Here is a 13,250-nt window from a genome sequence, read left to right on the forward strand (position 1 = left end):
CTTTGTTCCTGGATGGATACATTTGCATTTAGCCATATTCAAAGCCATATTGTTTGCTTGTGCCCCATTTGCCAAGCGAGCCGTTGGCCACGTCCCATCGCAGTGACGTTGGGGGAGCAGCCTTGCGCTGGTTCTGCCCCTTTTCTTTTTTAACAGAATAAATCCTATTTCTGGGATCTGAAAGCCATCTGTTCCGATGACCCCTGAAGGGTTCCCGGCAGAGCCACTTCTGAGGCCGGGGTGCAGCCGCGCTTCCCATCAGGCTCAGGGCATTGGGCAGTTGCTAGCTACTGGAGGTTAGGAAGCAACTTCTTGGGGGCAGGTTATGCCAGATTTGTCCACAAGGGGGTTCCTTGCAGCTGGTGTTTGCCACCGTCTGGTGGAGGTGCACCGTGGGTCTGAGGCTGTGTGGCCCAGCCCAGCACTCTCACAGGGAAGGAAGGAATTGCAGGCATTATCTACTGGTGCCCATCATTGTGGCATTGGCTTGCATTTTGCTTGGCTTGAGTTGGGTCATTGACATTCCCAGTAAGAGGAGCAAACCAGCCCCGATCCCGGCTTGGATTTAACTGGTTCACACTCTGGGAACAGCTGGGCCCCATGGGTGGGTTCTAACAACCCCCCCTCCCCGGCATGTGGCGCTGTCCGCTGTCCAAGAGGCGATGCTGGATTCAGTGGGCCTGGGTCCTGACCCCATCCAAGTCCTGGGCCCAGCCAATGGGCAGGACTTGCCTGCAGCCTGTGGAAGCCGCTGTGCCTCGGGTCCAAGGGCTGGGCAGCTGGGGCTCACGTCAAAAGTCCCTGGGCCATGGCAGATGGATGGGAGCCCTCTCTGCACCGCCTGAAAGAAGTGCAACCAATTGATCTAGCAGTAGATGGCAGGTTGGCTTCAAAACTGCTCCTTCCCAGGGGGAGGCACTTCAGGTCCGCAAGCAAGGGGGAAAGGGGCATTTCCAAGGGGGGTCCAGTGCCTTGCCTGTCCTCAGCGGGTAGGCCCTTAGTCAGATGCAGCTCCGATCACAGTGTCTCTTCTTACTTAGCCCGGCAGCTGGGCAGGGAGGGGTCTAAGCCGTCATTTGTTCACAGTAATTAAGCTCCTTTGGGGCTCCCCCCTCCCCCACAACCTTTTCTTCCTTCCTTTCTGTCTCCCTGCCTCAAGCCTTGCAGAGGGTGCTGACCACAACATCTGGCACTTGGGGGGCTCTGCTTTGCATGGTGCAGCCCCCTGGCTTTCCCACCCTAATGGCGGGGGGGGGAGGGCAGGGGACTGCTGTTACTCAAGTGGACTGAGGACAAGGACTTGCTCTCCTAGTGGGTGCTGGAGGCTCCAGCTGCGTTTTGCAAAGGGTCTGTCCCTAGAAGGGGCAGCCCCCCACTTTCCCTGAGCAGGGTGTGAGAGGGAGGGGGCAAAGGAATCCCATAGTCCATTTTCCCAGCAGAGCCACTTGCAAGGGGGGTGCTGTGTTTCCTTGAGCCAGAGGGTTTGTGCCCCTAAATTGGCTGCAAAACTCCCAGAAGAACCAGCCAGCTTTCCCTCCAGGCCTGCAACCAAGGCTTCTCCTGTGCCACCCCCTCGCCCAGGCCTTCAGGAGGGGGAGAGTTGCTGGCTTTCTGTTTGCGCTGATTTGTTGCAACTTTCCTAGTGTTTCTTTTTGAAATCAATTATACTCCAGTGCCAAGCCCAGGGGCTCTTTCAAACCAACCCCCCCCCCCGAAATTCTCCCTGTTCCAGTTTAAGGGGGGGGGGAATGTTTGGTTTTTCCCCCCTTCCCCTCCTTGCAAGGGACAGTTTGCAGCTGTCTCAATGGGGCCATGTCCGCTTGCAATAATAAATAGAAGAGGCAGGCCAGGAGCTGGGGAAGGCTGGAGCATTTGAAAGGCTCTGGAGCAGAATTCCTGTGTTTCGTGAAGTTTTTTCTTCTCCAGTCTCTGCCCTCATTGATTTGCGGGAGGGAGGGAGCGAGGGGGGCGGCCTGGGTGGTCTTCCCTCGTCTCCACTTTGGTGAGCTGTTGCTTAGCAGCTAATAATAGGAGATGTTTGCAAAGTAATTTGCCTCTTCCTTAGCCAATGGGAACCGGAGCGCATTCCCATCACCCCCCCTTCATGATCTGGAAGGGAGGCTGCGGCTCGCTCCAAATGTTGGTGGGACAGGATCTGAGGCGCACGGGGGAGAGTTGACGATCGGCCGCCGCCGCGCTTGTGGGAGGCTGCGTGTGGCTCTACTCTGGGTCTCCCCGCACCCCGGTGCGCTTCAAGACGCCGCGGTAGCGCGCAGCCCGCACGGGGCCCGCTCGCATGGCCCCGGGGCTGGCCACATAATGTTGGCAGGGGCCGCCCGGAGCAGAGCGGAGCCCTCGGATGCTGCCCGCTGCCCCCTGGATTACCGCCCTCGCCGTTCCGCCGTCCCCGCCCGTCCTCGCTCGACCCCCGCTGGAGCCGGACCATGGCCTCCGAGCCCCGCTTTGGAGAGCGCGCACCGAGCTCAGCTCCGCCCGGCCGGGGAGCCAGCTGCGCCCACGCCGCCGTAGCGCTGAAGCGGATCTCCAAGGTGAGGGGGCGGCAGAGACCGTCCCACGGAGCCCCCGGGGACACGGCAACGGGGAGGCCGCGGCCAGGGGTGGGGACCTAAAATCTCTCCCGCCCTGGTCCCGGCAGCTCGGGGTGGGAGCCGCTTGGAGAGATGCGTGCGCCCTGGCGGTGCCGCGGCCGGTTCCGGGAGCTCGGTTTCTCGGCCCCCCTTTCCTTGCCGGGTTGGCGCGGCGCCCGGCCGGTGCCCCCGAGATCCGGGGGTGAGTTTGCTGGAGGGGGGCCGGGGAGGTGCGCCAGGCCCATCTGGGGCGAAATTCGCCCCTTGGTCGCATCCCCCTGGGGCCTCCCGGCGCCCCCCCGAACGTGTGACACACTGCGGCCAGCGGGTCTCCCCCCAGCCCTTGCTGCGTGGATCCGGAGGGGGGCGCTTCTGGGGGAGCCCGCGGAACCTCGCACCCCCGTCACTGACCCGAGCCAATGGCCGGGGGAGGAAGGGTCCGGCTGGATGTAGCTGACCTGGGGGGAGGAAGGGAGGGGTGCGGTGCGTGGGGACGCGGGGAGCCTGGGGGGTGCAGGAGGGGGGCGCAGGGAGCCGGCCCGGCTGGGTGGGGGACGCGGGGACCCTGGGGAGCAGTGGGGGGGGCGCAGGGAGCCGGCCCGGCAGGGTGGAGGACGGGGGGAGCCTGGTGGGTGCAGGGGGGGGCGCAGAGAGCCGGCCCGGCAGGGTGGGGGACGCGGGGAGACTGGTGAGTGCAGGGGGGGGCGCAGGGAGCCGGCCCGGCAGGGTGGAGGACTCGGGGAGCCTAGGGGCAGTGGGGGGGGCTGCAGGGAGCCGGCCCGGGTGGGTGGAGGACGCGGGGACCCTGGGGGATGCAAGGGGGGCGCAGGGAACCGGCCCGGTAGGGTGGAGGACTCGGGGAGCCTAGGGGCAGTGGGGGGGCTGCAGGGAGCCGGCCCGGCTGGGTGGGGAACGGGGGGAGCCTGGGGGGCAGTGAGGAGGGCCGCAGGGAGCCGGTCCGGCTGGGTGGGGGACGCGGGGAGCCTGGGGGGCCGCAGGGAGCCGGCCCGGCGGGGTGGGGAGCCTGGGGGGCAGTGGGGGACCGCAGGGAGCCGGCCCGGCGGGGTGGGGGACGCGGGAACCCTGGGGGGCAGTGGGAGGGGGCGCAGGAAGCAGGTCCGGCAGGGTGGGGGACGCGGGGAGCCTGGGGGGCAGTGAGGGGGGGCGCAGGGAGCCGGCCCAGCAGGGTGGGGAGCCTGGGGGGGCAGTGGGGGGGCGCAGGGAGCCGGCTGGGGGAAGCTTGTCCCGCAGGGCAGAGGCAGCGGTGGGGGATGCTGAGCGCAGGGGGCGCCCTGCCCCCCAGGACACTCCCGGGGGGGAGGGGAGCCAGGCCCCAGGGGCTGCGAGGAAAGGGGATCCTCGGGCTCAGGCGGCCGCGGCGCTGCCCCTTGGCTCAGGCAGAGCTGGGGGGTGGGGGGGTGATGCGAGCACCCGTCGGGCCCCCCAGGCCGGCCCCAGGGGGCGGGGGCCGGGCCGGGCCGCGGGTAACGCTGCCCCTCTCCCGCAGGGCGAGGCCGGGGGCCCCAGGGCGCCGCTGTGGCTGCGGGCCCGGCTCCAGGCGCTGCTCTTCGCGCTGGGCTGCCGCATCCAGCGACACTGCGGCAAGGTGCTGCTCGCCGGGCTGCTGCTCTTCGGCGCGCTGGCCCTGGGGCTCCGGGCCGCCGCCATCGAGACCGACCTGGAGCAGCTGTGGGTGGAAGGTAAGAGCCGGGGGGCTGGGGGCCAGCAGCCTGCGTCTGGGGCTGGGGGCTGCTCTGGAGGCGGGGCTGTCTGGGCGCAGTGGGGCGGGAGGGCGCTGTGGGGAGGGGAGGCGGGGGGCGGGACCGTCTGGGCGCTGTGGGGCGGGAGGGCGCTGTGGGGAGGAGAGGCGGGGGGCGGGACTGTCTGGGCGCAGTGGGGCGGGAGGGCGCTGTGGGGAGGGGAGGCGGGGGGCGGGACTGTCTGGGCGCTGTGGGGGCAGGGCAGTCTGGGCTCAGTGGGGCGGGCGGGCGCTGTGGGGGCAGAGCAGTCTGGGCGCAGTGGGGCGGGCGGGCGCTGGGGGAGCAGGGCAGTCTGGGCGCAGTGGGGCGGGCGGGCGCTGGGGGAGCAGGGCAGTCTGGGTGCAGTGGGGCGGGAGGGCGCTGGGGGAGCAGGGCAGTCTGGGTGCAGTGGGGCGGGAGGGCGCTGGGGGAGCAGGGCAGTCTGGGTGCAGTGGGGCGGGAGGGCGCTGGGGGGCAGGCTGTCTTGGCGCTATGCGCGGGATCTCTGTGCCCCTGTGGGTGTAGGAGGAAATGCTGGCTGTTGTAGGCAGGGAATATATGATCCTGGGCTGCTGAACCGAAATCCAGCCGGGGTCGGCTCTGAGCTGCTCCAGGAGCATTACTGACAGGATCCTACATGCGCCCTCCCAAGGTGTGGGTGGGCATCTGGCACATACAAACACGTATGTGAACGTGCATGTGATCCACCCTCTGCTCCGCTTCGGTCTCAACTTTGACACCTTGGCTGTGGCATAAGAGAAATGCATAAAGGGAGAGCCCAACGCTGCACATGCATCAACATGTGAACCTGTGCAAACATATATGACCGGACATGATCGTACACGCGTACCCCAGTGTAAACATGGGTAGAGCAATGCACGGCCCCTTATGGAAGTGTTTGCTGCCTTGAATCCTCTGGCATTCCCAGAGGAGCTCCTGGCGCTCAGATGACAGCTGGGCAGGTGGGAGAGGTGACCGATGAAGTAGTGCATTCCCCAAGATTTCAGTAGCTTTGGGGCACCCTTGGGTGCGCATATGAACGGGGGTGCTTTCCCGGGGCCAGGGGTGCATGGGCGTGCATGCCAGGGTGGGTGTGCTGGGTTCTGTGGGGGATCCGGATCGCGGTCGATGCCCGTCCGTGTGTCCGCGGAGGCACGTGTAATTAAATTCCTTCTCTCCGCGATTGAGCCGCCCTTTTCCAGTATTGCATTATTGATCTGAAAATCGGGAAGGGGCTGACGGAGGCGATAATGAAACCTCTGACAGTGCTGTCAGTTCCGGGCTGGCTCGGGGCACGTGCGCCTGCCCCCCGGGGGAAGAGGGAGAAGGGAATCAAGTGAGAACACAAACAGCCAAAAGCAAGGGGCAGACGAGAGCAAAGCCTCGTTTCCTAGTGGAAACATCTGATAAAAATGATTCCTTTGTTATTAATAAGTTCAGCCTGGATTTCGGCGCTCTCCCCGCAGCTGCCGGGCCTCCCGAGTTTTCCTTCTCCTGCTCTGGGAGGACTTTCCCTTTTTCGGGGTCTCTGGCCTCTCTGCCCTGAGCCTCTTCTCACAGCCCCTCTCCGAGGCCACATTGGGTTGGACTTTCACACCCTCCGGTGGTGTCAGCCATCTTTGAGCTACACTGCTCCTCCCTCCCCGCCCCCCGGCTGCATGTGTGGTCCTCAGTTACTCTTGGAGTTTGTTCAACAATAGAAGCAACTTTACTTTAAAAGAGCCCCCCTTTCTCCCCACCGTGAATGCCAGTAAAGTTTACACACCTGTTTCACTCCGCGAAGAGGGGTGTCTGCGCGGCTGTTAAGAAGAGGAGGCGAGGTCATATCTCCTCCCCCCACCCTTCCTCTGCATTACACAGATTTGTGGCAAACAAAATAGATCCATCCCAAACTGCAGCTGTTCAGCATTTAAAGATGGGAAATACCCCCCGCCTTTATCTGCATGCAAAGCGAGGCCGAATCGTGTGGGATTTCCTTCGCTTGGGTTCGGTAGCTTTGGAGACTGGTGTCTGCTGAACGGGGCAAGGAACCAGGATCTCAGATGTGTTCCTGGGGAAGATGAGAGCTGGGTTGCGAGTCTCCAAGGGGGTGGGTGGGAAGAGTGTGGCATGGGGGGGTAGAGATGTGTGGGGAGGGGTGCTTTGAATCAAGGTGTGCTGATAGGGTTAGCTGTCCTGCTGGAAGCTCATGCTGCTCCATGTGAGATCTCAAAGCATGGGGGGAGTTTTAGGGGACATAGAAGCCCAGGATTGTGGTTGTTCTGAGATTCTCTGTGTGCCATAGGATGTGCCAGGGGCTGGCCTGGATGCCGTGCTGTCTGGCTCAGGGCTGGCTCCTGCTCGCCCAAGAGGCCGCTTTGTGCTGCCTGGATGTTGTTTTGCATGCTGAGCAATGGCGGTGGCTTTGAGGGTGCTTCGGGCGTGCGATGGGCAGCGTGGGTGAGAGGAAAGGTCGTGGATTTAGGAGGCAGGGTCCAATTCTGACTCAGCTCCTGGGCTTTGGGCAGCTCCAGTGGCCCCTCTGTGCCTCAGTTTTCCCCACCTGTGAAATGCAGATGATAACCTTCACCTCCTTGGTAGCGCACTGCAAGGAGGTGTCAAGTGGCATCTGCCCAGTGCTTTGAATGGGCAGAGGGTACTGCCAAGTGCTGCCACTGAGTGATATCTGCTGATGCTATGTGAACCTTCTGGCTGTGAGATGATGACCCAGCTGAGACTAGCTTGTGCGGTCAGATCTGTGCTTCCGAGATTTTGAACTCCTCTGGGCAGTGGCTCAGCAAGATCTTCTGGCCAGTGCTGAGCATGCAGGTGCTCAATGATGGGTAGATGGGGGACCTCTGTACAAAGAGGGGCCCAGTGTTATGCCCTGCCCATGGGCCATGCAGGGTGTCACCGCTGTTGGGGAATCCAGAGCAGGCTGAGCGGCTGCAGTGCCCCGGCTCAGGGCTGGGCCGTGTGTCGGACCTGAGGGAAGGTTCTGGTGGCAGAGGTCCTGGAGGGCCCCTTAACGTTGCTGGGCAGGGTATTTGCATGGGCATGGCAGGTGCTTGGGCATCGATCTGGCTCTGTTCTGGTTTGGCAGGATCAAACTGGCCTGCTCACTGACGTCGCCCATCAGAACCTCCCTGCCACCCCTCCGACTTCACCGGGGGCAGGATTTGGCCCTGGGGGCAGACGAAGGCTGCAGTAACTTTTCCAGTGCTAACGTGGGATGTGGGTCAGACTCTTGCTAGCCCCCATGGCCTGCACATAGCCCGCCCTGCACTTGGGAGAGCTGCTCCTCTCTGCCTCCTGCCCTGTACAGCAGCCCCTTGGCCGTCTGTTCCTGGCTCACCCCGGTGGTGGCTGGAGGATTGGGCCCTTGGCTAGTGGGTTTGGGAGGCTGGAATTCATGTCCTTCTGGAAGCCCCCAGTACAGGGGAATCTGCTCTGCAGGGTTTTCTGGCTTTGGTGTCCTTTCTGCTGCCTGGGAGCCAGGCAGGGGCATGTGGGATGGAGACCTAGGAGACAGGGCATTCCAGGAGAGGAGTTTGCCAGACTCTGCTACTGTCCCTGCTCTCTAGGGGTCATGGACGGGTCCCCAGAGGAGGAGAACAGGGCGAGATGCTGTGCCCAGGGCAGGAGCCAGGGCAGGGAAGGGGTGATTGGGCTCAGCCCCGTCATTTACATCCTATGACTGTGTTTAACAGCTGCCCCCGGGACCCCATCACACCTCCAAGCAGCCAAGCTCTGTGCACTGGTCAGTGCCTGGGCAGCTCACTTTGCCCACGGGCATTGCTGCGTGCTGCTCCCTAAGGGCAGCATGTGCCAGTGGCTTTCGCTCCTGGTTCCCAGCAGGGCAATGACCACAGCTCTTTCCACAGGGACTCAGGCCACATCTAGCTCTTCCGTCAGCTGTCCCCACCCCTGCGCCCTAGGGTTTCCCGTCAGTCTGCTGAGCCAGGGCTGACCCCTCATCCAGTGGGCCTGGGGGCTAGATCCTGTGGCAGGAGCTTGGCCCAGCTCCCGCCTCTCGGGCTACATGTGCTGTTGAGCAGGGTGGAGAGGGTCACACCGAGGAGTGGGGCTGGCGTGAGTGGCAGTGAGGGGTCTCTCTGTCTTGGGAAGGGCTGGGTTTGATTTTCCAGTACAAGACAGCTCAGGACAGCTGCTGCTGTATCTCTGTGGGGCAAATGATAAATCATCTGCAGAGGAATGGCCAGAGCAGATTAGCCCAGGTCCAAGACAGGAGTGGAGCTGGGTCAGCTGAAGTCCCTGATCCTTTCTATCACTGGTCAGAAATGGGGGCCTTGCGCTCGGCCTATGAGTAGAGCTGCGGTTCCCTGTGGATCTGGGTCACTGGTGACAGAGGGGCTAGGATCGGATGTTGGCCAGGGCATGGGGATGCCAAGGCTCCCTCTCCAAAACAGCCGCCAGCACGGTGGGTACTGAGCAGACCTAGAGCAGTTTCGATAGAGAGGCTGAGGACAGAATAGGCCAGGGTGGCTCAAGTCCCCTCTCTCCCCACGGCAGAGCCGAGTCCTGCGGGCCAGGGGCACGATATGGGAAGCTTACACTGGCCTATGGAGAATCCAAGGGCTCACGGGTCCTGTCAGTGGGTACCTTGCACCAGCGCTTGGCTCCCTGACAATGCAGCTAGCTACCCGCTGCCCTGCACGCAGGAGAGCATTGCCCAGAGTACGCCTTTGGGGGGCAGAGAGGAGAGGGTACACCTGGAGCCACGGACCACAGCAGCAACTGATCAAGCCCCCAGCCTGGGAAAGGGCTCCATGCCCCAGGATGTGTTGCTGGCTGCTGTGGCCTTGGGCTTTTCCAGAAGGTGACAGCAGGGATGGGCCCATCGGGGAAGGAAGCAGGCAGGCCCCAGCATACGGCACAGACCCTGCCGCACATCCAGCTGCTGTGTGGAGCCTGCCCCAGGCTGGGACTGGTGCAAAGAAGAGCTGTGAGGATGATCAAGGAACTGAGAGCCTGGCCGCTGAGCGGAGCCTGGGGGGAGCTGAGAGGGGACTTGAGCTTTGCTCTCTCGCAACACGCCCAGGGTAAACGCCACCTGGGGGGGGACGAGCTCCTTAAGCTGAAGGGTAGTGCTGGCCCAGGAACAAATGGTACAAACCAGCCAGGGGCCAATTCTGGCTGGGAATTAGAAGAAAGTTTCTCCCTGTCGGAGGGCCCGGGGTTCTGGAACAGCCTCCGGACAGGAGTTGTGGGGGGCAAACAACATAATGAGTTTGAAGAGAGGGCAGGATACATATGAGCATGACTCTCCAGTGGGACTGCTTGTGATGATGGGGGCCTGGCTCAGCAGCCCTGGGGCTCACTTCCGGTTTATGGCTTATGTTCCCAACACTGATGCTTCAGGGTTTCAGACCCACACTGGCAAGGGTCAGGAAGGGATTTCCCCTCCCCCAATGCATTCTGGGATTTTTTGTCTCCTTCCTCAGAGATGTCCCTGGCTGGAGATGGGACGTGGGGCTGGGTGGGTCAGGGCTCTGAGGTGGCAACGAGCACTCTCTCCTACAGGCTCATGCCATCTGTGAGGTCAGGAAGAAATTTCCCCAGATTGGCAGGGACCTTGTGATTTTTTTTTTTTTGCCTTCCTCTGCAGCGTGTGGGTGCGGGTCACTTGCCAGGTTATCTGGGTGTCTCTCACCTAATCATTTCCCTGCACTGTGGGGGCCTCAGGCACTGGGGCGCTCCCTCTCCCTCCCCCCGCCCTGCCCATTCTTTGCCTGGGGCAAGTGACCGTCTAGTCTCCTGAGGGCTTTAACCCTTTGGTTGCTGCGGTGATGGTGGCCTGAGATGTGCAGGAGGTCACACTCGATGGTCTGGGGTCCCTTCTGCCCATCAGCTCTCTGCCCTCATTCTGCTGCCCCGCCCGATGCCTGAGCTACCATCGGACTTGAAAGGGTGCCCGCCGTCAGACGAGCAGCCTCCTCTCGCTGCAGCCGCTTCCTCCCCGGGGCAGGCCAGCCTGTGGGGGGCCCGCTCCAGTCCCATGGCGGAGCCGGTCCCGAGGGCTCACCTCCTGTGCCAGGCCGGCAGGATCAGGACCCTTGCGGAGGGTGGAACCGGGGCAGGGCGTCGGCTGCCACTGGAAGCAGGAGGGGTGGCCCATGGAGAGGGGCTGAGAGATGGAAACTGGCCCAGGCCTGGGCCATACAGGTGCGCCCATGCTGGAGAAGGGGTTATTGACTGGCCTGATCCAACGGAGGGGATGGGAAAGGAGAGGGCAGCGCCTGTAAATTGGGATCGCCTGTGGAAATGTTCAATTAGGTGCCTTTAAAGCGATTAGCTTCTTGGAGACTTTGAACCCCCTGGCTGAGTGTTGAGTTACCTCTGGCCACCTGGCAGCTGTTCCTGGCCGTCTGAGTGTGTTTGCAGGGCCAGGGGGCTGGGCTGGGGCTGATTTATGGGGCCGAGGGCTGGGTCAGGGGAAAGCTGCATTAGCCTCTAACTGGAGCAGCCACCTGGTGTGCGGGAATCTCCCCTGCTCCCTGTCCCCGGTGGAAGGACTGTGGAAAGCGAGGGGCTCGCTGCCCCCCAAGCCCCCCGGTATGTGGGGCCAGGGGGACAGAGAGGAAAGGTTCTGAGCCTGACTTCTGTGAATCAGCCTGGGGAGGGCAGGGCAGGACTTAGGGAAAGGAAGAGAGAGCAGGCGGGGGAGGGAGGCAGCCGTGGGGGAGGGCAGAGGGAAGTTGGGGAGTAGCTGTGGGTAGCAGATGCTGGAGGGAAGCTGTCTGGCAGGTGCTCAGCAGCCCTCACCGAGATCCCACCGGCAGGTCCCCCCACAGCTCCTGGGCAGCAGCGCCCCCTGGAGGCTGATGTGCACGCTGGCCCCATTGCCCCGAGGACTGGTACCATCTGCCCCGCTCAGTGGCTAGGCTGTTGGACCCTAAGTGCCAGGCCCGGCCCTGGCTGGTGCTGGTGGCCTGTTGACCGGCCTGGTATGGCAGGAGTCACTGGTCTCTCTGTAGCCGCTTGGCTTCGTTTTGGGCAGAGCCAGCGTGGCCCATGGGGCTGTCTGCTAGGGGAGACGTCCACGCCGCGCCGGCTCGCACTGGGCTGGCAGGAGGGGGGACAAGCCTCTAGGCATGTTCAGCTTGCTGGGGGGGTGAAGGGGGGGGCTGGGCGACAGGCCCCGGGCCCGGGGGATCTGGCTGGAGCTGACCTGCCATCTCCACTCAGTGCCACTTGAAAGAGGAAAAGCAACGGATAGACGAAGCCACCTGTCAAAGGGCCAGCGTGGGGGGACTGGGGAGGCGTTTTGGGGGCCTGCGTGCATTCTGGGAGCTGCACCCTGGTCTCTGCTCCCAGCTGGGCCAGGGGCGAGAAAATCCAGTGGGAGGGGAGCGGTGGCGTCTGCAGAGCAAAGGCTGGGGTTGAAAGGTTCCTGGGTGGGCACTGGGAGTGCTGGGTGGTCTCCTGGCGAATGGCAGGCTCCTGAGAGGTGCTGGGGGTGCTAGCAGCGAGCCAGGAGCTGGCCTGCGGGAGAAGGGGTGTAGGCACTGTGAGAAATCAGCCGGGCTGCTGGAATCCAGGCCCACCAGAGCCAGCTGGCAAGCAGTATGTGCGCGGGGGGGAGGGGAGCATCTGTGGATGCGGCGGCTCACTAGCCTGGGGAGGGGGAGCAGTGCTGAGGGTGGGGGGGCTATAGACCATCAGGGCTGTCACTGGACGGTGTGGGGAGCGGAGGTCACGGGAAACCAAGCCGGGGCAGTCGCATCGGATCCCCTGGCAGCTGCTTCCTGGCTGCGGCCGGAGGAGTCAGGTGGGGGCGGCAGAGCTAGCGGGGAGACCATGCGTAGGCCCCGCTTCCCAGAGGGGCGTGGGGAGCCCGACCTGGGGTGCTGTGCAGCCGCCCTGTGAACCTCTCGCCCGCGGAGATGGCTCCAGTTGGGTGCCCCATATGCTAGCCCAGACCCTCGGGGACAGACCTCACTCTCCGCACCAGCGAAAGAGGGAGCCAGATTTGTATTCAGGCAACGAGCGGAAGATCCTCGCCTCACTCACCCCCCAACACACCCGCAGCCTGCTCCATTAGCTGAAAAATCGGCTTTGTTTGCTCCCTCCGCTGTGACATTTGCTCCGAAGCATCTTCTCCTGCAGCCGGGGCTGGCTGTGAAAGGCGCTTTCTTGTCTGAAGCCAGCTCAAAGTCGGAGCCCAGCTCAATTTGCCAAAGCAAATTGACAGAAATCTCTTCTTCTTTTTTTTTTTTTTTTTTTATGGTGGGGGAAAGTATCTTCCTGGCTCTCTTCTCTGCGACCCCTCCCGAGTGGTCGATTGATTGCTTGTGATGGATGGCAAATTTGCTGATTTTTTTTTTTTTTTAAAGACCCAGCAAGAGTTTTGTGGACAGCAGCATTTTAGTGTTTGGTGTTTTATATTTGGGGGGGCAGCAGGGAGAGGGGCCGAGAAGAGTTTTATTCTCTGCTTCCTCCTCGGGCCTGGAAAAGTGGTCTGAGTTCAAAACCTTCATTTCGTGCCTGAATGAAGGCAGCAAAGTGGAAAAATTCCCCCATTCAGAGGGGGATGAATGTATGTTTCAGCCCCGCATTAAGGCACATTGGCAGGCAGTGGAGTGCCTAATGCAGCCATTTTTCACAGCGCCCGACAGAGGAGATGATTAGCATAATTAGTCCAGGCAGCCCTATACATATGGAAATAGCCAGGGCCTAAATGCCAACACCAGTGGAAATTTATGTCAATGCTGACAGGAGTCTTAGCAGTGAATGGTTCCCAACCGACTCTTCCCCCCCCCATATTTTGGGGGGTCGTGCTGCCCCTCATCCCTGGCCGTGACTCTGGGAGCTCCTTCAGGAGAGGCCTTTTCCCTCCCCCGCCACCACCCCCAGAAGCCAGCCCTTGGGATTTCGAGTGATAAAGACATTTGTTTGGCTCCGATCGACACGGGCTGGGCCA

The 13,250-nt window shown here is 62.4% G+C and overlaps 1 protein-coding gene across 1 annotated transcript in view; it reads left to right on the forward strand.

Moving 5' to 3' along the window:
• Positions 1 to 2,130: 2,130 nt before the first annotated feature.
• Positions 2,131 to 13,250, forward strand: part of PTCH2 (patched 2) — a 47,102-nt gene continuing 35,982 nt past the window's right edge. The window contains exons 1-2 of the mRNA XM_038414865.2: positions 2,131 to 2,549; positions 4,096 to 4,288. Of these exons, the coding sequence (XP_038270793.1) occupies positions 2,445 to 2,549; positions 4,096 to 4,288 (298 nt within the window). The 5' untranslated portion in view covers positions 2,131 to 2,444. The remainder of the gene's footprint in view (positions 2,550 to 4,095; positions 4,289 to 13,250) is intronic.

Source organism: Dermochelys coriacea, chromosome 8 (assembly GCF_009764565.3).
Source record: "Dermochelys coriacea isolate rDerCor1 chromosome 8, rDerCor1.pri.v4, whole genome shotgun sequence".
Lineage (NCBI taxonomy): Eukaryota > Metazoa > Chordata > Testudines > Dermochelyidae > Dermochelys > Dermochelys coriacea.